Source organism: Trachurus japonicus, chromosome 15 (assembly GCF_045865225.1).
Source record: "Trachurus japonicus isolate A0001 chromosome 15, Traja_1.0".
NCBI lineage: Eukaryota > Metazoa > Chordata > Actinopteri > Carangiformes > Carangidae > Trachurus > Trachurus japonicus.
The window spans coordinates 28,633,056-28,659,063 of NC_140921.1; the positions used below are offsets into that span (position 1 = coordinate 28,633,056).

Consider the following 26,008-nt stretch of genomic DNA (forward strand, 5'->3'; position numbering starts at 1 on the left):
ACAGCTTTATTAAGTGACAATGAATTACAAGAAGAACAGGAGATCCCAGAGGACTCTATAACAAGTAGCCTCCTGAAGTCCTGGCAGGAAATAGTCAAAATTTGCAGATTAAAAGACACATCTAAGATTATGAGGTGGTGTGCCTATGACTCGGACTTTACGCCAAATAAAACCGACGGCAGATTTAAGACATGGATCACAAAAGGTTTAACTACCTATTATTCGTTTGTCCATAAGGGGGCATTTCAGAGTTTTGAGGCCCTACAGAAGGATCATGGTCTAGGGAGAGACGATTTTTTTAGGTACCTGCAAGTGAGAGATTATTATAACAAAAATATTAAAGAGGCGTTAAGAAAAGACGAGTCAGGGTTCATGGAGGTATTCTTATCATTAACTAAGTCCAGATCTTGCAACAAAATTATCTCCAAATTATATAACGCCATACAACTAGCCAAACAAGAGAATACAGAATACATAAAGAGGAAATGGGAAAAGGAAATAAGGATAATTATTCCACAGGAGAGTTGGGAGAAAATATGTCAACTACAATGGATCTCAACCGGGTCAAACACCTGGCGGGAGTTCTGTTGGAAAAGTATAACAAGATTTTTTATCACACCCATTCAGAAGCGTCATCAGGGTAGCGGGGATGCTTGTTGGAGACTCTGTGGGTCTAATGGAGCCAACCACTTCCATATCTTTTGGGACTGTCAAGTAATAAAATCTTACTGGGAAGAGATCCACAAACATATTAAAAATATATTTCATGTGAACATTCCACTAAAATGTGAAACTATGTTTTTGGGCAATATAGTGTTTGAAACATGGAACATAAAAGACAAAAAACTGCTGACCATATCGTTGGCAGCAAGTAAGAAATGTGTCACTAGGAAATGGTTAAGAGTGGAACCTCCCACCATCGACGAATGGATTGAAATTGTTTATGAGATTTATGTTATGGAGAAGATTTCTTTTTCCCTCAAAGTTGAGAAAGACATTTTTTATAGGATCTGGACCAAATGGACTGAGTATGTAAAACCAATCAGATCTGATTTTATCTGATTATACTTGCGCTTTGTGTGAACCTACCCTCTTCTATTTTTTTTATTTTTTATTTTTTTTGTGAATGGAGTATAGATTACATGTAGGGGTGCGCTCCCCGGTTTTGTTGTTTTTGTGTTATTGCTTCCACCTGGTTTGGGTCCGTGGGAGAAAGCTCCAGAAGGGCAGTATGTACAACATCATTGTATCCTTGACAAACTGAGTAAATGTATGTGTGAAGTGATGTCTGCCTTTCTGAATAAAAAGAGAATTTCAAAAAAAAAAAGAAAATGACAGATTGAACAGATCCGCAAGAGGATACATAAGAACATTGACAGCTAATTTAATATATCTATTTTCTAGTCCATCAAGTCCAGCGCTACTATTACCATTGGATTCTTTAATAGCATTCAGTACTTCGGTTGGCATGATTTTTCTGAATGAAAAAGATGAACTGACAGGAGGTGAAGTGCTGCCATACCATTCATTGGTGTTCGAGACAGGAAGAAGAGTAGAACAGACAGAAGAAAAATGCTGATTAAATGCTTGGGCAACGGATAAAGCATCATGCAAAATATTACCATCAATTCTTAGTTTGTTAATTATATGCTTTTCTTTATCATTTGTAATCGATTTCATCTTCCGCCAAAATTGTTTTGGATTTTTGAATTCAGAGTTCAAACATTCATTATAATAATTAGACTTGGCATTACGAGTTTTAATTTTACTCTGATTTCTAAGTTGTCTGTACACTTCCCAGTCAGCATTATTTCTCGATTTCCGATAAACAGACCATGCTTTGTCTCTCTGCCTGAAGAGACTGATAAGTTCTGGGGTAATCCAGGGAAGATGTTGGCCTCTGACCTTGATCATCTTCCACGGAGCATGTTTATCCAGCACTTCGTTATATTCAGTGAAAAAATAGTCCCAGGCATCCTGAACGTTGGGTATCAACTGAAAACGGTCCCAATTTATATTAATTAAATCGTTACAAAATAATTCTGGATCCATTTTCCTGTGTTGCCTGATCTTGATCAGCTTTGGTGGTGATTTGGGGAGCTTAATTTTCCATATACAGTAAATGATTGAGTGATCGCTAAAGCAGTCTGACATAACTCCAGATTTAATAATCCTGTCAGGATGTGAGACCAATATCCAGTCCAGTAGAGAGTTTGTTTTTTTGGTGACCCGTGTTGGTTCATTTATTAGCTGGGTAAGATTTATGCCAATGAATTTTCTTTTAATTGTGTCGGATGACTTATCTGGCCAATTTCTATTGAAATCACCCAGTAAAATTAGTTCATTCATGGCAGATATGGATGTAATAGTTGAAATCAAATTTTTGAAAGAGTCCACTGGAGAAGAGGGTGGTCTGTATATTGCCTATGTGTAAACTCTTGTTAGTATGTAAAACAATTTTAACAAAAACCGACTCAAAACCCTGTGGAGCAATAGAGGGAGTAATAAGTTCAGATACCATGTCAGCAGAAACATAAATAGCCACCCCTCCATGCCTAGTGAGTCTATCTGCCCTATATAATAAATAATTTGTTATGCTGATTTCATTATCAGAGATGTCACTGTCAGGGTACGAAATTAAGAAAATATTTTGGGGGCAATTTTGGCCCCCACAGTCCAAAAAGTGGGGGCATTTTCAAAATACTTGGGGGCCATTTCATATATATATATATATATATATATATATATATATATATATATATATATATATATATATATATATATATATATATATATAAATAACAAACTATAAGCTATATAAACGCCTATCATAGTCTATAAACGATATAAATAATGGGTTATATAAAGTTATGGTTGGTCAATATTAGATATTAGATATTACCAGTAATATGAGAATATCACTGGTAGGTAGGGCTGGGCGATGTGGGGGGGCTGTTGTGAACTCAACAGTCGTTCTGGGGTGAGCAGCCAGGGCCGTTGTATAGGGGAGAAAGGTGATGATAATTCTAGTGGCCCATGCAGCGCCCAGTAGGGCCCACAAAAAACCCCAGTAGTCTAATCTTTGTATAACTGAATTATTCTGCATAAGACCCTGACTAATACTCATAGTAATGCTGCATTAGCATCAAAACAAAGTAGGCTAAATAAAAAAATGATAATACATACGTAGTCTAAGCAAAAAAGTGGAAACGTGAGGGGGCAGGGGCCCACTTTAGTATTCTTTCAGGGGGCCCAGAATTCCTAGTAACGGCCCTGTGAGCAGCAGAGCGGCCGCACCGTGACCACGGTCCACTCCAACTGCCTGGTGTCCCCATTGCGCACCATGCGTCTTTTCAGTCACTCGTCCGAGTTCTCCTTACTTTTTCTTTTGAGACAACATTCATTCTCTCTCTTTCTTTTATTTTTTATTTTACCGGCGGTGTCAGCTGATGTGCCCGTCTGCAGCAACCCAAACAAATACACGTGTTGACTGGCTCTATTCCAGCCACATGATTGGTTCGGCACGGCGCAACTCTCAATATCATTGGCTATTTGTATTGTTTGCCAAAACATGGATGAATGAAACCTATCGACCATTGCTGTGTCTCAAATCGCACACTTCTCTTAGTGCACTGCTTTACAGTACACTGTAAAGCAGTGCACTGCCTTGTGCAGTGCACAAATTTCGACAGGTTAGTACCGTCTCAAATCAAACACTGCTGCTGCGCACTTACCGGAAATGACTCGACAGCTGCTTCTTCTATTTTTTAAATTCTGATTGCAACCATAGCAACTGGCCGTTGGAGCCCTATCGCCGACACTTGACAGCGCTTTTTGCCGATCAAAACGAGCTATTAAGTTGTGTTTTATTGTGTTAGTGTTGTTGTTGTGCTGTTATTAGTGTTTTTTAAAGACATTTACGCCGGTGTCAGCTCCGTCGCTGCTCAAAGCAACCGCTGCCGTTTGAAAAGTAGTGACGTGCTTCCGCTACGTCACCAAGATGGCGGCCGTTAAGTGTGGAAAGTGTCCATCGATCCACACTCAATTTTCTGGCCGTTTGAGTGCGCCGTGTGAACGCACTTATGCACTCAAAATATTAAGTGTAAGTGCACAAGTGCGCGATTTGGGACACACCACATGTCTCATATTTCTATTGAGGAAAAGTTATTTCACAATTTCTACCGTTTTATCACCCAGCCCTAAGTGGGCTATTGTCCCCCTCCTACCTGGGAAACAGGAGGGAGACACAGCTCTAACTACACAACACCGACAAGGACTGAGAGCCGCATGTTGCAGTGACGTTATAAGATTATTATTTTTTTTAAACCCTGCAAATAATAAGCCGACGAAAAGGTGCAACTTGCCACTTAACTTTTTGTCGATGTAGGCTATTATTTGCTGGGGCTTTTGGGGGATTCACTGTGGGCCACCGCCAGTCTGATCAGGTCCATCGCAGCACAGCAGCTGCAGCACTGCCCAGCTGTCACATGACTCTCATGTATCAGCGCAATCTCGTTTACATCAGGAGAATAATGAGGCGCGACGGTAAATTAATGAAAATAAATTTATGATAACGTATAGATATAAATATATTTGTTTTGCAAATTTGGGGTCAATTTTGGCCCCAGGATCATGATTTTTGGGGGCATTCTTGGTCAAATTTGGGGCCAAATGGCCCATGGCCCCCGCTAATTTCCGACGCTGGTCACTGTTCAGAAATGTTTCCGAAAGTGTAATGATACTTGGTTTGTGCAAATAAACCCACGCACGCAGTAAATCAATCTTGGGTACAAGACTTCTAATATTTAAGTGAATTACTTTTAATCCTTTAATATCATCCATTGTATTTTTTTTTATGCTATCAATGCCGTCACCAAACAAAATAGTTAACACTAAAATGAGGTTGCAGTAAGTCAAAACACACATAAAACACACACAAAACACACATTCACAACAAATAACAAAAAAATAAAAAGACAAATCAATAGAGGATGCCCAAGCTTTAACCCAGGTAGCATCAGGTTCCATGGGTTCCATAGCCCAGGGCATACCAGTAAGGATTCACTATGGACTCAAAATGCTCTGTCTGCTTACAGAGAAAGGGAGAGAAGAGAAAAAAGAAAAGAAAAGAAAAGAAAGAAAAATACACACTCCCATGTTCATACATAATCGTAGCCTGCAGAGAAAAAGCAGAAAACAAAACAAAACAAACAAAGAACTACAATATCTGCAATGAGAAAGAGAGAATAAGAAAATAATTATGCACAGGCAGCATCATGGCCTACCCATGACAACCACGAGGTCCTCTCACAAACGTCTGTGTGTGTGTGTGTAACTGATCACTCTAAGTTACGTGTGTGTGTGTGTGTGTGTGTGTGTGTGTGTGTGTGTGTTCCACAGAGACCTGATATAGATGTATGGGAGAAGGGTCAGAATAGATAACAGTAGAGTTATCAGAGGAGTCCCTGATTAATGAATTGTTCTCAGCTGTGGCTCTGGCCCAGAGGTTGCCACAGCAATTTGAGGGGGTTGCCACGACGATAGATAGGCTGAGGCAGGGGGAAACGTAGAGAAAAAGGGCGATTTTCTGCCTCGGTGCTGGTCTCACATTTAGGCTCATTGTGACAAAAGTGTAGCTCCTATCAAAAAGAGAAGCAGAACCTGAGCCCCTGGAGGACTTTCTTAACGTGTTGATATGTTTTAATGCTTTTTATGTTAAACATTTTTGAGACAATCGTTGTATTGGAGTCAGTGGGGAGCAGGAAGGGACCTGGCCACACGTTTTGATATAAAATTTAAGAAAACCTCTTAGTAGCAGCAAGAAGCAGCAGAAGAAACACGCATGACAACAATTCCTGGTGGCGTCAGCCCCGTGGCACAAATGATGCATGTTTGCTTGTGTTTCAGTGCTGTCTGTGAGGAAGACAGAGACTCTCTGATCGTTGGTGTGCTCATGCACCACCGCAGTCACAGTCGATCTAGAGATCTAGACCAGTACTTGGACTGTCGTCCATTCAGCCTTTCCTGAATCACGCGAGAGAGCACCGGTCAGGTGATGAGGTGTCTGCTTTGACTAAAGCCGCTTTCCCACTAAAATTGCTAGTGGGTCGACCCGCGTTTAAAAAACCCTGCGTCGACCCATTAACAATCAGCATTTGACCAAAATGCTGGGGGGTCAGACAGAGCATAAACCAGTCGCCCCGCTTTCATCCGCGGTGCGAGAAACACCGGTTCATGCCACAGCCGCCTGTTCAGTCAGAAGAGGCGTCTGGCTGACCTGCGGAGCACCAGGACCGCAGAGGACAGCGAGTCTGCCACGGCCGTTTCACGACGGACGTCCGCGGCACAACACGTCAGTTAAACAGACTGTCGCTTCTTTTTTTTCAATCTTTTTGGTCAGTGTTGTTTGATCTTTTGTTCAAATCCCAGTCTCGAATGCGAGAGACGGGACTGGCTCGATGATGTGGTGTCACGAAACGCTCAACGTCATCACGTAAATTAGCGGGTTGACCCGGGTCTCGATTGAAGGTGATTTTAACCCACGCCGCTTGCCGAGTCGTTTGACGCGGGTCGGTGCGCCTTTCCCACTGCCACCAAAAGCCGATTGTTAGTGGGTTTAAACAGGTTTTTTGGCCAGTGGGAAAGGGACGACTAACTGTTTCAGGGAAAACATCCAAAAATATAGATCAGACCCTACACTACTGTTATTTCTTTCTTTCTTTCTTTCTTTCTTTCTTTCTTTCTTTCTTTCTTTCTTTCTTTCTTTCTTTCTTTCTTTCTTTCTTTCTTTCTTTCTTTCTTTCTTTCTCTTGTGTCAACTCAGTGATTTATCAGTTGTACACACAGCGACAGCCGGAGAATCACCCGTGGGTTTGTTGCACACATGTTCACAATTCATCCTCATTTGAAACCCTCTTAACCTCAAGAGGTCCAAGAGGTGGTGACTCACGGCTATTTGACCCACTCTCACTGATGATGATGATGATGGTGTGAGTGTGAGTTCCCAGGTTGTTCCAGCTTCCAACAGCCTGACTCAATCATGTCCCTGTGGACTCTTTCCAAACTAGATTCCTGTAGTAAAACTCTGAGTTTGAGGTTGGCTCTGAGAGGGTAGCAAACCTCCCCCAATAAACACTACATCTCAGCAACCCCAGTATCATACAGAGTTTCTGCCTGCCCAGTCATATTCAGTATCACCAAGCCAAACCACATCTCATGAGCTCTGTGTTCAGGACGGCGTTCAAGTCTGGAAAATATCCGGTGAGAATTGGTGGAGCCCGTCAGGTCAGTGCCAAAAATCAGATAACTATGGTGGAACAGTGAGGTGATGACGTGACTTGTCTCAAACTCTGTGAACCCTGTGGACAACAGTCTACAGTAGTTTTTTCAACCTTGGGGTCGCGACCCCATGTGGGGTTTGCCTGGAATTCCTAGTAATTGATTTAAAAAAATCACTGATAAAGATTTTTTTTTTTTACTAATTATTATTCTTTTTAAAATTATGATTAAAAACACAACACAATCTTAAACAACTGTATCTATACTTGTAAAAGGGAAATGTAAATCGAGTTTAAAGCCCCAGTGTTTAACTTTTTTGTCTTTTTATTAGCAAAAATCAAATGTGTCTTTCATAAATACATATTTCACTGAAGTCGAATCACACCCGCATACAAATGTATGCTTTCTTGTACCTTAGAATGAGTTGTTACAAGTCGTTACAAATACATATGGGGGGGGGGGGGCGCACTGAACCGAGGCTGCCATGTTGCATCGCCATTTTTTACGCTGAGTGGCAGTGTGACCGTAGGTAACCACGGAAACTCACCGGAGCTGTCGGCTTAGGGAGAAAGTTTGCAGGTAGCGCCTGTTGAAACTAGGGCCCGACCGATTTAATCGGCTCGCCGATAAATTGGTCGGGCCGATTATAGCCCGTTTGAGAATAATCGGTAATCAGCCAAAACTCGTCGATTGTCGCCGATATTTTCAGAAATAAAATGCAGGGAATAAGACCCATTTGAAAAGATCCCCCGACATTAGGCTATTTATCCTGTAGAGGGCGCATCCAACTCCATCCACTATCCACTAACCACCTCACAGCACAGCAGAGTGACTGATCTGCAGCAGGAGACGCTCCGCCATAGCCTCGTCACTCACACACACATCACACAGCTTATGAACAACTTGATTAACTGTTCACTGTCTCAAACCCAGTGTTGCCGCTGGCTTTCTTTTTCCTTTTTTTTTTTTTTACTGGGGGTTGTGAATTAAAATGCTCGTGACTCTGGCCGTGTTGGGTCCGAGATTCAACAAACCGGTCGGCAGCACCAACTAATCGTTGAAACAGCAGTGCTACGTGCTTCCATGTCGAAGTCAACAAACCAGAAACGTCTGCCGTGCCGTGTAAAAAACAACAACAATAGTGTCACGTGTCATGACTTCCTGTATCTGGCCCTTCAAAATAAAAGCCCTATAGCCTTTCATATACAGTTCAGTCATATTGATTTTGACTTAATTTTGACAAGACAGGGCTCCAATGTTTTTTTTTTTCCTGCGACCAATCGACCAATGAAATTTTGGTCGACCAGTGCTTGGTATATTTGGGGGCAGCCCTAATTTATATATTATATAAAATATAGATATTACTTAAATTGATACAATTTTAAAACTTAAAAAAAAAAAAATAATCGGCCGATTAATCGGTTATCGGATTTTTCCCCCCCTAATAATCGGCATCGGCCCCAAAAAATTCATATCGGTCGGGCCCTAGTTAAAACTATCACCACTGTGTAGTGTGAGGAAGGACGGAGGCACTGATGTTGCATTCAGGTGCAGTCAGGCAGATGGCCATCGGCAAACCAACCGGATGTCATTTTACTCGACGAGAGAAAGACGGTAAAACGTGGGTCAGGTAAAAATACGACATCACCATGACAACATATTGTCACGCCTGTATTGTTTTGCCTTGTGCTGACTTGTTTATCCTGTTACATGCAGTGTCTGTTGTCTGTCTGACATCTGCCCAATTTCACGTGAATGCAACATCAAGAATACGTCCCGATATGCAACCGCACCGCTTGATGGGGGGAATTCCTACATATTATACCTTTAAATAAAATGCAGCATCTTAATTGACAGCCGGGAATGGTTGGGAACCACTGGTCTACAGGGGGTCAGGAGGTGTCGCAGAGCGCAGACCAAACACCACGTGTCTTGAACGTCACCTCTGATGCGCCCAAAAAACAACAACTTAGTTTTAGTTTCATCAAACACACAAACCTTCAAAGACCTTCATGGAGAACATATCACTATGCAAAGACTACTATGGTTGTCATGAAAACCGATACTTCGGTACCAAGTCGATGCCAACAAGCAAACAATACATCGGTACCCGTTTTGTTTTTGCCCTCAGCTGGCCGTATCGGTTACTGTCGGCACTGGGGCGGGCAGTCTACACACATGGTCTGAGGCTACAGTCAAACTCATGGTCCAGTATGTGATGTGATGATTATGTGAAGCGTAATGCTCTGCTGAAAAATTAAAGAATGTATCATTTTTGCATCTGTAAAAACACCCTGAAAGTGAATTAATGAGAACAACACTACTTGAAGGATACAGTAATGACTCCATGACTTTCTGTGTGTGTTGAGCCATACCTTTAGCACTGCTTTTAACTTCATGTTGCTGCCTGCACTTTAATTCTGTGCAGTTTGAGAAGTTGTTGAAGCACGGAGGGCTTAAATACAAGAAAGTTTGATGTGAAACTATTTTTTGAGAAAGTAGTTAATTTAGTTTTATTATTTTTATTTTTATTGTGTTGAATGAGCATTGAGAATCGACTACTGACATTCTGGTATCATGACAAGCCTACCACAAACCCATGGGCTTTAGAGATGTATAGATCAGTGACAGCTATTCCTTCAGTTGGCAGTAGATGTTGTCATCTAATGCACAGTCTGATGAAATAACATGTGTCCAAAGGAGCGAGTGAGGTTTGGTTTGGCTCTTCAGCAGGGGAAGTGTTGTGTTTCTTGTGTTTGTTTCCTAATTTGTCTCAAGATTTAAGATTGAAGTGTTCATTATCATTTGCACAGCAGAAAAACAAGTTCCCCTGGTAATGAAGTTCTTACTTTGTGTCGACATCACAAATGCCAGCATAAAAAGGTAAAAAAAAAAATACAAGACTAAAAGCTAAACATAGATGGACGTAACAGTTGTACATAGTATAAGAAGTAAGCCACAGTGGGTGCCATATTTTAAGGGTTTCTGTTGTCTGGTTGTTTCATCCAATGTCTGTTTGCAGGGTGAACGTCTGCGGAGGGCAGTGCTGCCATGGGTGGAGTAAAGCTCAGGGATCACAGCGCTGCACCAAACGTAAGTTCACACAACACAATACAACACAACACAACACAACAACGCGTTCACACATACAGAGCGGCTCCAGTTTTCACATCACAGTGATGGCTGCCGGCCAGAGCGCTCCAGGCACCCAGGTCACTTTCTTGTAGGTTGTCTTCATGATGAACACTCATCTCTTTCAACATATCACAGAGCATAGTATATTGCACCATTTCTAATAATTTTGAATAGACATGTCTAAAACTGAACTCTCACATAAAGAGCAGCAGTATGAGCCTCAGCCTGCTCTAATGTTAAGGAACATTATCTTAGAGTTTGGTGAAATAGTTAATACTTAATACTACTACTAACCCCCCCCCCCCCATCGGACAGTCCGACCCCCCGCTACAGTCTCCTTGCAAACATGTGGGAAACACTGCTTATGTTTTTTGAAGTGACAACTATGTTGGCAGCTGTTACCAGACACTTATTGATTTAATCTATGACAGAAGTGTCTGTGGCTGAAGATGTGAAAAAGAGAGTGTGTAATTAAGAATTTACATAATATTCACTCCTCTGTTGCACAGATCAAAGAGCTCTGTATGCAGACATGTTGCTCCACCAGAAACATTTTCAAGTACACAGTAGGACGCAGGTTCTAGAGATTATTTCTTTAACATCTTATGGCAGTAAATTAATTAAAGATCGCCAAAAAAAATCACGATCCTCCCTTTTCTTGTACCGTCCAGACTGTGTGTCTGTGGGCCACAGAACCACCTCATGTGACCAGTAGCAAAGTGGATTCCAAATAAATCAATCAATTAATTAAATCAGTCTTTGACTATGTTCTTGCCCTCTGATGGAGTTAGAAAAGAACTGGCCTGATGCCAGGCTGATTGCCGACCTCTGGTCTATACAGTCGGCTCTGGGCTTTTTTAGTCCAGGACATCATATCCTTTCATTTTATTTTTGTCCAGCACAGCTGTGTCTGCTTGACCAGCAGCTCAGCCTCCTCAAACCTTTGCCCATTATCATGTATCATATATACGATGCAACAAGTTACAATGACTGAAGAGTGATAACTCAACCCCGTGTCCCAGGACAACAGTCTGTTTTTACACTGTGTTCACAGGCAGGTGGCTGGGATGGACTTCTACGGGAGAGCAGGGTTTGATGCTGTGTCCTACATGTAGTTTAGGTCACTGAAACATCTTAAATGCTAAAATGTTTTCTCTTTGTCATCAAGGGGAACGGAGTCTAGATTGATGAGGGAAAATGATTTTAAGGCCGTGAGATAACAACATATGAAAATACAGCTGCAAGCAGCAGTGTTCATGCCAAGCAGCACAGTCAGCCAGAGTTGCCATGGAAACATGACGTCATTGTCAAAGGCATGGGTCTTAAGCAACCAAGTTTCGGCTGATTAATGCTTAGGTGCATTTGCCACTGATTTTGATTGGTTGTGAAAACCAAACATGTATGTGATAACATTTGTTAGGCGTTCGCTGCCATTGAAAACCGAGCTCGGCTTCATACAAGGAATCTTAATGATACCTTCTTTTTTGAAAAATGGGCCCAAAGTTCAGAAGTTCCATTAGCAAACGCACCTCCAACTTTGACCTAGTGCCACACTAGAGCCCAAAGCACACACATGAAACTTGGTGAAAATCATCATGGGAGTGTTTGCAATCAGTGTGCCAAATTTCAAAACTCTTACTCATGGCTGTTGATACTGCCACAGACCTCCATGACAGAAGAAGATGAAGCGTTGAAACACAGTAGGTGCCTCAGCAGCTCTGTGGGGGTCTGAATGTTTCCAGAAGACAGTGTGTTTCTGATCAACTTGATAAGCTGATGTTCCTACAAAATGTCCTTCACTTTTCAAACTAATGAGAAACCGTCTTTTAGGATTTGGGCGTTCACTGAAACAGGCTTTTTGTGGTTTTCATTGTGGTTTACTGGTCTTGGATCCAGTTTGAATATGAGCCTGGATAGAAATTAAGAAACAACAAACACAAGGACTTAATTAGTGGAGGTGATGTTAGTGTTTTTGTTATACATAATAGTCACTTATGGCTTCTGACACAATAAGGGTCCACATGCATTTTGTTCCTATATACACATTTCCATCATTAACAAACCATTGATGGGTGCTGTAGTAGCTGTTGTGTGCATGTATGTATACGTTATGATCAAATTTGTGCAAATATTCATTTCATGAATGAGGCCCAGTGTCTGGACAGCTGCCTGCTAAGTCATGAGAAGACTGTTATTATACCGTCCCACTGGCACGAGCGCGTGTCTCAGAGTGAAAGAAAAACAGACTTGAAATGGATTATACCTCTTGGACTGCTCCCTGGCCCAGATCACTTTCTTATTTGCAGTGTCTAGCCAACTTGTTGTTGAAGAAGTAAACAGCTTTGCAGTGCCTGTCTGTAGGAGTGCATGGGGTTGTGTGTTTCATGGCTTTCTTGTCATGTGGCTTTGTCACTCTCTAACCTTTAAACTGGACCACAGGACGTCTGTCCACTTCACCACAGAGCAGCACTGAGGAGACTGGTTGGTTTTACCGTCTTTGATGTGTGTAAAACCAGGACACTCAGCACATTATTTCTTTAAGACACGCCGGCCGGGAGCCGGACCAGCTGCTGTGGCTCTGTATGCCCATACGACATGAGCCCATTACACTCTTACTTACACCCGCCTCCATCCTCTACCAGGATTTACAAAAGGATGTTGATGTGGATTTGCATAGCAATTGCTGGATAATAAAGGTCAGCTTTCATATTTCTGCTATAAAAATATAATGTAGGCACGACCAGTGGCCAATCATCAGTGACTGGAATGGACATAAAAAAAAGAAGAAATCCGAAACCCAGTAGAAGGAAACAAAGGAGGTTTGATTTGAAACTATGAAATTTTATCTGTTATGTTTGCAAGATCGTTGGCTTGATAAAGGCAGTAAATTCACAGTTACCACAGTGTGACTGTCTGTAAACCAACACAGCGAATGGCTTCAATAGTTTCCTCTCTTCCCTCAAAAAGCAGCGCCACATGTGAGAGAGAGTGACCAAAACAGATGATCACTCTGACGGTCAAGGATCACTGAGATCACCATCCATCAGTTCAACCCCTGCACGTAAAATAAAGCTGTGCCCATACCAGTTTTGAGAGGACATTTTTTTAAAATGTTGTGAATGAGCAACACACCCAGAGTGGTCGGAACCACATTGTTTCTGCACATTTGTGTGAGCAAAACAATCTCACAGCTCTACATTAGAGCTTAATTTTTTCTGTATAGTTAATGTCACTATGTGTGTCATGTATTTGATTTCTCATGAACTCTGCAGTCTTTCAACTGTCCAAACCTCCCAGTAAATGAATACCTACAGGACTGGGTGAGCATGAATAACCCTGTCTCTAAGTATGCAGCACTGCTGCTGTAGAATATCCTGAAAAGAGTTTTCTTCTCAGGGTGTGTGGGCTCATTCTCAGGGACGTGGTGAGGAGCTCATATCTCAGGCAGGATTTTGGAAGAGAAGAGCTCCTCATTCAATCTGACCAGGATTCCTCTGGGCGGGACTCTGGGCAGACTCAGAACATGCTGAAGGGATTACATAAACTATCTGGCCAGAGAAAGACTTAGGCTCCTCCAGCCAGAGCTGTAGTATGTATCTGGCCTACCTTGCTTTGCCTGCTGCTGCAGTGACCCATACTCAGATAAGTGCTGGAAACTGGATAGTGGTGTGGTCAGGGAGGGTGCAGAAGGGGTCCATTCAACGCCTGTTTATCTATTTATGACACTTATAGAGGAACTATGCAAGATTCTTACCGTAATCAGCTTCAGAGTAATTGTCATTGTAAAATGACTTGTAACTTGTTCCAGGGAGAATGGAGGCTCTCTGCTTTCCACCTAGCGTGTCTTAGCTGAAAACCAACCTTGTAAGATCAGAGCTTCCGACCCGGTGTCCCAGCTCTCGTCTCGGCAGCACCACGACACAAACACGTCCCGTCACCTGTAATCTCTTGTTTATGACAGATAAGACTACACAAATATAGACGTGTATGATATGTAACGTTATTCACTGCTCGCCAGCTTCGTTAAAAACAAATGCACATAGCTGAGAGGAGGGTTAGCAAAACAGTGGAAAAGAGACCGGACTTGCATAGTTCCCTTTTATGGTGGTAATGAAATGATGTGCTGTTAGTCGCCTAACATTGGTCCAACATAGAAACCAAGCTAGCCAACGAGCTAGATAATTAAATGGTAACTCTACAAGTCCAGTTGCTTTTCCTCTGTTTTGCTAACCCTCCTCCTGGCCATGTGCCTTTATTTTAACCAAGCTGTTGAGAAAGCCATACATGGAGCAGTGGATAACATTATATATCATTTTTTTAACGAAGCTGGCGAGCAGTGAATAAAGTTACATAGCATATACATTTTATGACGTCTGTATTTGTGTAGTCTTATCTGTCATAAACAAGAGATTACAGGTGGCGGGACACGTTTGTGTTGTGGTGCTGCCGAGACGAGAGCTGGGACACCGGGTCGGAGGCTCTGAACTTAAAGGTTGGTTTTCAGCTAAGAGACGCTAGGTGGAAGGCAGAGAGCCTCCATTCTCCCTGGAACTAGTTACAAGTAATTTATTTAACCATCAAAAATTACTCCAAAGCTGTTTAATTAAGGTAAAAATGTAGCATAGTTAAGACAAAACCTTAGAAATGGTACAGTCCAATTTAGAGGTGTCACAAAATTTGTCCAAGAAAAAATGAAATTTATCATGGTAGAATATTATAGAAATGTTTAAGCCCCACCAAACTGTTTTGCGTAGCTGTTATATGGTGGTGGTGTCCTGTGTGTATGGTTGAGGGGATGAGTTTGACTCCTACTTTAGATTGCAGATTGGTTTATGTTGTCTTTGCTCTTGGCAGCCGTAGTTGACAACATGTGATTCAGCTACACTAACTGATCTGATTCAGGAGAGATGATCAGGAGACATTCCAGCTCCTCCTCCAGACTGGATGAAGTCATACGTTGGTGGATGATTGCATTGCAAGGCAGAATAGCGCTTTGTCAAACCTCCTGATGTGAACATATCTCAGCGGTCTCATAGACAAAACTTTTTTGTGAACCTGAATTGTTCAGTTTGCTCTCCTGAGTGAACGGTAATGGTTTCCTCTACAAGATAAAGGACCACGTCACATCAGAGATGGTCTGAATGCATCCTGATGCTTGGCTTGTTTTAGTTGATCAGTATCAGCTAAAATAAAACAGATTAAATCTGGATCCTTCATTCCCGTACTACTGTACTGAGTCCTCGGTGTCCTGTCCTCAGCTCTGAACTGCCTGCAGTGCAGCGTTTCACAGCTGATGTGAGTGTGAGAAATGATTTGCCTGCACAGAAATGGGCTCTGACATCCAGTCGGCAAACTGCATGAATTTGATTAACTTCAGTCCAATATTCCCTCTCGGTGTGAAACAGTAGAGTACAAACATTCAGGTGGGACAAACTCTCATTAATTAACATTAGCTCCCAGAGCAACACGATAATAGACCAAATTGAAACACGTTTATGTCTGATCTGTGTTTCCTCTACAAGTCACAGTCTATACTCAAAGATTGTGAGGGATTAGGCTCCACTCTGAAGCAACGCCGCTGTCCAATCAGTGTGGGCTGAGTGTTTCTGTTACAGCAGAGAGAGACATCTGCTGGAGTCCATCACATTATCTTCAACCAGGAGCAAGTAGCTGGTGTGTGATAGTGATCACAGCTGTCACTTCAGTGTGTCAGGTTGGTACAGATAGAGTTTTTTTTTAGGCAAATACAGAGACTGCTTACTGAAAAACTGCCCCTGACAGGAACGCGCATCAACGGTTTTGCATGAATTTACCTCGAAAACAACTCCGTCTCATAACGTTCCGTTAGATGAGTGTGGTAGAGCTGTCACTTTTTCGAAAAATGAGGTTCGAACGAATATTGAATGAGCAGAATGCAGCCCACATATCGAGCAGGTCATTACCGTTCGAATATGAATTTTTCACCCCACTACCCAGGGGGCAAAATCCCAGTTTTTTGGAAAACAGACACGGAGCGTTGTAAAAGGTTTGACACCAGAAATGATATCTAGGAACTTCAAGGATTAAAACCTGGGTGGACAACCCGGTCAACTAGCTGCTGGAAAGCTACAGGGGGCCAAAACCCCTTTCTTGGGTCATTTTGCTGGCGAAATTATGTGAATGCAAATATTTAGGTACTACAATGGCATAAATAGTCAGACAACCAAAAAATTTGGCAGAGAGTATCTTGACACATAGGGGGAGGCAGGAAAAAAAGATTCTGGGGTTTGTTGCAACTCTTTTTTAAGATATCACCCTCAACATCCCAAAAAAGACCATGACAAATTCTCATTAAAATTATTATTTTTCATAAGCTTCCATTTGAGTCCAAGATAGCCTTTCTATCTCAAAAGTAGGGCTGTCCCAATTATCATATTTTGATAATCGAAGCTTCGACGGCCGTGGGGGTGCGTGATCATACTAATGTCTGACGGGAGGGGGGGGGGGGCACGATCGTAGCGGAAATAATGAAAGTAATGGCAAACAAACACTGCATATCTCCAAAATCAGGCAGGTTTCCAGGATGCCAAGTAGCCTACTCATTTTAATGTAACAATCGCAGATGAGATCAGGTGTCAAAAAGGAAAAAAGGAACAAAACAAAAAAAATCGATCATGGACTTTCATGATCCATTACCATGGCAACGAACGAAGCTTCGAAGCTTCAAATTTTTTGGGTCAGCCCTACTCAAAAGCCCCACTTGCTGTGGCCAACGGTCTTCTCTATCTTTTCACTTTGGGGAGACCAGAAATAGAATGTTTTCTGATCATGTCAGTTACATGTAGTTTTTCACAATTGGTGTTGCATTGTTTGAAGACAGCCTGTAGCTTTCCAGTAGCTAGTAGAAAGGCTATCTTGGACTCAAATGGAAGCTTATGAATTAAGGAAATTTTCTATATACATGTTAGGCATAGATATTCTCCATAAAGTGCTGAAAAATAATAATTTTCATGAGAATTTGTCAGGCGAACAATACTTTTTTTTTTGGGATGTTGAGGGTGATATCTTAAAATTTAGTTGCAACAAACCCCAGAATCTTTTTTTCATGCCTCCCCCTATGTGTCAAGATACTCTCTGCCAAATTTTATAGTTGTCTGACTATTTATGCCATTGTAGTACCTAAATATTAGCATTTACATAATTTCGCCAGCAAAATGACCCAAGAAAGGGGTTTTGGCCCCCTGTAGCTTTCCAGCAGCTAGTTGTAGGATACAAGGAAAGTTTTCTCCTCGGCTTACAGCAGAGCAGAGTGACTGACAGACCCATGTTTCAGACCAAACACTCTATATAAGTGATTGCTGTCGGAAGATATAACTATTTAAGACTTATATTAACACAAACATTCCGCTTACTTCTGATTTAATTATGAATAGATAATGATGACGAAACTTGACAGCAGTGAATATGTTCTCTGATTCTGGAAAACAGGGAGGAAACCTGAACTAGTCTGAGCAGAGGAGGTGATTAAAGTTTGACATTATCGTATAACGTGAACAGAATATAGTTCAACTTGAGCCAGTTTTTATGCTGATGTACTGGCTTATATTAAACCAGACAGAACATCTTCCCTCTGTGTGTGTGTGTGTGTGTGTTGGCTGCGAGAACACCTGGCACCTTGCCGACTGTGCTGCCTGTCAGCCTGTCACTGCAGAGCCAAGCAGCACTACATGATGAGCAGCACACAGGGCAGGAGGGGGAGTCAAGTCAATTAAGCTGTGACTGTCTCTGGGTATTGTGTCTGCACCGAGTCCACACTCACCCCACTTAACCACCAGCACACACACACACACACACACACACACACACACACACACACACACACACACACACACACACACACACACAGACACACACACACTGAATTAGTCTCTAATAATAGAGTGTTTTTTCTGCAGCAGGAGCCCGTAGCTCACAGGTAGTGACGTCACGTTGCATTCAGCTCCGATCACTCTTATTGTCAACAGGAGAGCAGGATTCACTCTGATAAGATCTGTTGTTTTTTCCTCAGCCCTGTGTTAAAGGTCCCATATTATGCTGTTTTTCAACCATTTCAGATGGGTCTAAGTTGTCCAACCACATTGTATTCCTAGTGTATTGTCCCCAAATCAATCTGCAGCTCTAAATCTCTAATCTAAAAGTGTCTCTCCAGAGCTCTGCTGAGAACGAGCCATTTCTGTGTCTGCACCTTGAAATGCAAAATAAGATGTGTAAACCACGTCCACTCCACAGCCGTCGAGGGGAGAGGGTGTGGTTTTCACTACAGGTACATGTGCCAGTGTTGACATTGGGAATAGTGATGGGGTCAGGCATTGGTTTCTGTGGAGTTATTTTTGTCTCATAAATATCTGTAAACGCACAGAAGGTGATCTACAAATGTTCCTTGGTTTGCACACGTGTTTTGCTATCCACAAAGGGTGATCTACAAATGTTCCTTGGTTTGCACACGTGTTTTGCTATCCACAAATACAAATTTCTAATTTGTAACTTGTATTTTGGTTTTTACAAATAAATGTGTATTTGTAAATATATTGTGTATTTGTAAATGTATAATTTTCCATTTGTAAAAACAAAAAAGCCATTTGTAAAACCGAAAATTCTGTTTGTGAAGTGTAACTCTGCATTTGTGGATCACCAATCACACACACGCATCTCTTTCCGCAATGACGTATTTCTGAGACATTCCTGCCGAGATCCACACAGATCCACAAACTCACAGCTGCTGATTCACAAAGGGCCGCTCTCCTCACCAGGAGGGCCACTCTCCTCACCAGGAGGGGCAGTGTTGGCGAGTAGCTGAATGAAAACTAACGAAGAAGACTGCTACTGGCTTATCTCGAGAAATTATTTTAATTCCCACTGTTAATGCGTCACTTTATTAAGTTTTAATGTTTTTTCATGCGATAAAGTAACTGTTTAGATCCCCAATATGCGGTTAGTTTATCCAAATGACGCCTGTTTGGAAGTTTGCTCCGCCGTTCGCGGAGCAGTGAAGCTCCATCTGTGGAGCAGCTAAGCTAACTAGGCTACCACTGGACGAGCGGTCTATCACAGAGGCTACAGCCGGGCTGCTGTGGTTTTCGGCCGGCTAACCTCCGCTGTCATCCAGGTCTCCCCCGGCTCGTTTTTTCCCCCGGAATGACGAAGCTGGTTAGCCAGCCCACCGCAGCAGCCCGGCTGCTGTTTAGATCTGATTAGATGTTTAGATGTTAGACTGTTTAGATCCCCAATATGTGGTTATTTTTATCCAAATGACGCCGGAGCAGTGAAGCTCCACCTGTGGAGCAGCTAACTAGGCTACCACCGGACGAGCGGTCTATCACAGAGGCTACAGCCGGGCTGCTGTGGTGGTCGGCCGGCTAAGCCGCGGTCTCCTCCCAGGGGAGAAAACGACCTGCATTGTTAATGTCAACTGACTGACCGTTTCATTGTAAAACATTTATTTATCGATGTAGCGGTGGTGATTGTACATAGCCCATTATAGACTAAATAGTTTTGTTTGTTGATATAGCCTACTACACCACTGAATGAGACAACATTTATCTCCTAAAAATAATTCATCCAGCCGGCGGTAAACCTCTAAATTGTAGATTGATGGGCTCCTTTTCTTCCCTGGGAGGACGACGCAGATTAGCCGACCGACCACCTCAGCAGCCCGGCTGTTGCTTCTGTGATGATCCGCTGATGCAGATGCAGCAACCGGGTTGGGGCTTGGTTTCTCCCCTGGAATGACGCCGCGGCTTAGCCGGCCGACCACCACAGCAGCCCTGGCTGCTTCCTCTGTGGTGATCTGCTCATCCAGAGGCAGCAACCGGTTTACTGAAGTGCTCGTTTTCTCCCCCGAGAAGACGCCGTGGCTTCGCCAGCCGACCACCATAGCAGCCCGGCTGTAGCCTCTGTGATAGACCGCTCGCCCGGTGGTAGCCTAGTTAGCTGCTCCACAGGTGGAGCTTCACTGCTCCGGCGTCATTTGGATAAAAATAACCACATATTGGGGATCTAAACAGTCTAACATCTAAACATGTAATCAGATCTAAACAGCAGCCGGGCTGCTGCGGTGGGCTGGCTAACCAGCTTCGTCATTCCGGGGGAAAAAACAAGCCGGGGGAGACCTGGATGACAGCGGAGGTGAGCCGGCCGAAAACCACAGCAGCCCGGCTGTAGCCTCTGTGATAGACCGCTCGTCCGGTGGTAGCCTAGTTAGCTTAGCTGCTCCACAGATGGAGCTTCACTGCTCCGCGAACGGCGGAGCAAACTTCCAAACAGGCGTCATTTGGATAAACTAACCGCATATTGGGGATCTAAACAGTTACTTTATCGCATGAAAAAACATTAAAACTTAATGAAGTGACGCATTAACAGTGGGAATTAAAATAATTTCTCGAGATAAGCCAGTAGCAGTCTTCTTCGTTAGTTTTCATTCAGCTACTCGCCAACACTGCCCCTCCTGGTGAGGAGAGCGGCCCTTTGTGAATCAGCAGCTGTGAGTTTGTGGATCTGTGTGGATCTCGGCAGGAATGTCTCAGAAATACGTCATTGCGGAAAGAGATGCGTGTGTGTGATTGGTGATCCACAAATGCAGAGTTACACTTCACAAACAGAATTTTCGGTTTTACAAATGGCTCTTTTGTTTTTACAAATGGAAAATTATACATTTACAAATACACAATATATTTACAAATACACATTTATTTGTAAAAACCAAAATACAAGTTACAAATTAGAAATTTGTATTTGTGGATAGCAAAACACGTGTGCAAACCAAGGAACATTTGTAGATCACCTTCTGTGCGTTTACAGATATTTATGAGACAAAAATAACTCCATAGATTTCCCAATGATCAAATAGATGCTCAGTAAAAAAAAAAAAAAAAGTTTCTGAGACTCTCATCTTGTCTGAAAAAATGTAAATGTTCCTTTTTACTTGGGCAGAAGAAGGAGAAACATGGGCATTACAAAGTTCTGTGTGAAACTGTCAAATAAAACAAGTGAAACTGAGGAGCAGCACAAACTGTGCACGGTGCGACTGATGAGAAGTTACCGGAGAATATTGACGTGGTTTTACACTGGGAGAAGAGACTTCAGGTGCAGACACACCAACTCCGGTGATGCACGTCAAGTCGACGGATCCCATTCATTGTCTATGCAGAGCAAGAGATCTGGCCGCGCGGTGCATCATGGATCTACTTTATGCAGATTGGGTCCGTCTGATGCATGCAGCCGGCTCCCGAAACTCCGTTCAAACTATCAAACTAGGCAGTGTTGATCAAATATGAATCAAGATTCTGTTACTGCACTACACATTTCCCGCCTCAAATGTTTTCAGAAACATACTTTTAGTGTGTTGTTTAACTATAAAATGAGATCGTTTGTGACCCGGCCGCCATGTTGGAAACGGCAGAGCGAAACTCAAGCTCCATAATACGTCACACAGACCCGCCCACTCGCCGGTGCGTTCGGCGATTAGCTGCGTCGGGATCCGTCGCCGCCGGAGTTGGTGTGTCTGCACCATTCCTCGTTCAGATGCGCTCTCATTCCATGATGAGGACCGCTGCGCTGATGAGAAGCGGTACAATATTCTCCGGTACCGATTCTCGTTACGGTCCACGATTTCATTTTTAAATGACAGACGGCTGTTTTTCAGTCGGTGATTTAAAACGATCATCTGGCGGCCGCGATACTGCTGTCGCTGTTCCGGAAAAGTCTCAGCGGGCGGAGCTCACGTTTTTCTAGACTGGCCCAGGGGGAGAATAAGGAGTTAGCTGCTCCTGACGTCAAGTACAACAGCACTTTCAATTTGCCCGTTTGGAGACAAGATCTCAAAAAAGTGTAGCAATCAATTAAGGGAGTGAACAGACTTTTTTCACCTCCAGGCGTCATAGAAAGGCCACGGGAACACATAGGACCGCTACAAAACCAGCAGAAAGTGGATTTTGCATAATATGGGCCCTTTAACTGCTTTTCCTTTGTGGGAATAAAAAAGGACTGATGGCTGGAAAGGATGGAGGAGGAGACAGAGAGTATAACAAGCTACCATGAAGCCATAACATATACGTGCAAATACGAAAACTGCGTGTCGCTATCATGTATTTTCCTCAATCCACATTATCTACACACACGAGAGATACATCGTACTCACTCCCCTGCACATGGAGACTCCGCTCCGCTCCGTACATGGCTCAAGTTTCACCTACGACCTCATGTTTTAAAGTCTTTGTTCACCACTAGGGTTGTGAAACCACACAGTTGGAGAGAGGACAAGTTGGCATCTCGGTCACAGCTCGGTAATGAAATCCTGCGGTGTAGAGTTTTTCTCCTGCCGGGCTGTTGACAGCGAGCATTGAAGCGGCTAACAGCTGCCCCACCTGGTGCTGCCATCACCCGTCTACAAGTTAGTTCTGTGGTCTGATCATTGGTTTGTAAAGTTTACAGCCTGTCACCGTGCGATGCAGGTGAAGCGAGTCAAACCACAGAACGCGAGTTAAGTCTTCCCCGCCGAGGGCTTGACAGCTGTTGTGTGTTGCGTTCAATACAATCAGTAACAGCGCAGCAGATAAAAATCTCTCAGATGTGGGAAAAAAGCACCAAAATTGTTATGTTTATCTGTCTGAGGTCATTCATGACTAAAACAGATGAATAATAAAACAAAAGTTGTGTAAGAGCTGGCAGTTCTTGTGTGAGTAATGTTTTGCTGAAATATACTTTCATTTAATTTGCGTGCTATATTTAACCTTCTACATTGTTATATTTTGACACCTATGTTTCTTATATGAGAAAATGGTGGATTGACTTATTCAGTCCAATTTTCAATTCAAAAAACTGTATTTATCCCCAGAGTATTATGAAAAATAACATTTCCTTGCCAGAAATAATGGCAGCCATCAAGTAGCTAGCTGTTTTTATCAACAGAGTAAAACCCAAGGAGCGTTTGTGCCAAGTCTTGTATAAGTTTAGCCTTTACTGTATCTGTTATCTGCTGAGTTATGAGAGAACTGATAGACAGCGCAATGGAAATAATGTTAATGTTATGTTACACAACACAAATCATATAAGTATATATATATATACTATAGAGATATTTTTGGGGTATTTTTGCCTTTATTTGATTGGACAATGTAGAGAAACAGTAAAGCAGTGGGAGAGACTGTGGGATTCACATGCACAAATGATCGTCTCGGTCGGGAGTCAAACCAGCGATCAGCACGTCAGGCGTATGCCGACATGGGACGTTCTCTCAAACCACTGGACCACCAAACACCCCATCATTTTTATTTTAGTGATGATAAAAAATGATTTTAATGATTTCAATTGCAATTTCCACACCACTGCTGTGTCAGTTCTTTTACTGAACACCAGTGGTTCTCAAACTTTTTCGATCATTCCCCACCTTGGACAAGGGGGGATTTTCAAGCCCCACCTTGGGGAGGGTGGGGGCTGGGGGTGGTATTAGGTCACGTCATAATTTCATAATCAGAAAACTAGGGCGTATGGTGCTTAGTGTTTATAATCAACATATGACTTTTTTACAAATTTAACATCTTGTTTGTCAATACGAAGTCTGTGAAGTGTCTGAGAAAAACTTTTGTCTGTCTGTCTGTCTGTCTGGGGCTGCTGACAGTGACAGTTTCCTCATTACTAAACCTTTGCCACCATCCAATCCTCCTTCACTCATGGGAAATAGTCTTTTGGACATACTGTATAGGCCTGTGTTACCGTATGTTTTTCCTCTCTTTATTTCTAACATGACTGTACTCGGTTTTCCACACACACAGGTCTGTCTCTAGCTCTGTATGTACAGTGGGTACTAGTTTCATTTGGACGGTTTCACGCGAGATTCACGCGGATTTTTTGTGGCGGAGTAATTGTGTTTTCACCAGAAGCTGCAATGTGCCCAAACAACCGCCAGGTGGCATCTGTGAGCAGCAGATCGCCTCTATAAGACAGCAGCACGGAGCAGTGAACACGAATGGGGAATGCAATATAATAATAATACAGTATAGTTTTTCAATGAGAAAAATGTAACGACGGCAGCTATAGTACGTCTCACTCTCTTTTATCGATCCTCTTGTCAGCTCCAAACACATCCATCTGCACCGCGATTACGCACCACAGCGTGGTTTTCCACACAGCAGTTAATTAACTCAGTGGGCGATGCTGCCGGTGTGTTTTTAAAATGAGCCAACTTCTGTACAGTAGTGTTCATTCCCCACCTTGTTTGACTGAGAGTGTAGCTGGATGATTTCTCATGAATGAACGGGCAATAGCCTATGTCACTTTCGGGCTGGTCGATAAAACAGGATAACTTTCCCTCGATAGAAATAGGCTACAAGATGTGTGGGTATAGGTTTCATTCATCCATGTTTTGACAGACAACACAAACAACCAGTGACAGGGACGGACTGGCCATAGGGCAATATGGGCAAATGCCACAGCAGCCGCGACCGAAGATGCAGCCGTGCTGATGTGACCGCAAAAAAAAAAAAAGTCAGTCGGGGTCAGCTGGTTTACAGCCGGCCGACTCTGAAACACTCGAGACACAATAACATTAGTAACGCAAGAAAGGTATAGTTCACTTAGTAGAGCAGCTCTCACTGTAAGCAAAGATTTTATTTCAGTCTGGGATGCCAACGTGCAGTTTTAGTGAACAATGCATTTTCTCTTATCATCATTATTATGATCACTGATATAGCCTATATGTGCGGCTATATATACCGTATGTGTGTGTTTGTGTAATGCAGGGGTGCTTTAAAAAAAACACAGTTGTCTGGACAGCAGGCATTTTTCTCACAACCGACCTCAAAAGCGAGGGCAGGCCAGGTCCACCGAAGCATCATTCCGGGTGTTGTCTTTGTTGTTACTTTGTTGCCGCTCCACAGAGCGCACATGGCTACTTAATTATGCACGTGCTGACCATATGGTTGTGCTGAGGCATTCTGGGGGTGGAATATGAGGTGTGTTCATGTCCGCACCATTCTTGGGTCCGGTGTGATTTATCAATGGAATATTGCGGAGAGTTGTGCGTACGCACAGCTTGATCAGTGTTTCCCACAGAAAAAATAAATAAATAAAATAAATGTGTCCACGTCTCACGTGTGTTTACGTGCGGTGCGCCCGCACGCGAGAGAGGCGGCAGGTTGAGAGGCTGACTGGCAGAGATGAGAGATGGTAAAACGCTAGCATGGTTATTTAAAACCACTGATCCTGTTGAACGTAGGCTACTGTAACCACTGTGAAACAATAAAAAAAACAACATTGATCTGATTGACCGGCGTAGCGGTCCCTCTCTCCACTCACTCTCTAGCTCTCTCGACCACTGCTGCAAAAGGAAGACCTATGGCCTATGAACAGCGCCACTCTCCATTGCAGCTACGTTGTGGTCAAACGTGGAATTATCCTAAAATCTTTTGAGCTGCATCTCGGTACGATGCTTCCACCTAGTGGCTACAGTGTGACCTACAATTTCACGCAACGCGTGAATCACGCGTTACGTGAGGGAAACGTCCAAATGAAACTAGTACCCACTGTATGGATGTGTGTGTTTGTCTCTCGTGTGCAGACG

General features: G+C 42.9%; 1 protein-coding gene across 17 annotated transcripts in view; it reads left to right on the top strand.

The window, feature by feature from the left end:
• ltbp1 (latent transforming growth factor beta binding protein 1) overlaps positions 1–26,008 on the top strand; it is a 198,190-nt gene that overhangs the window by 20,486 nt on the left and 151,696 nt on the right. For all 17 annotated transcript variants that reach the window (XM_085800895.1, XM_085800894.1, XM_085800897.1 and 14 more), the window contains exon 2: positions 10,301–10,371. In XM_085800895.1, coding sequence (XP_085657021.1) covers positions 10,301–10,371 — 71 coding nt within the window. The remainder of the gene's footprint in view (positions 1–10,300; positions 10,372–26,008) is intronic.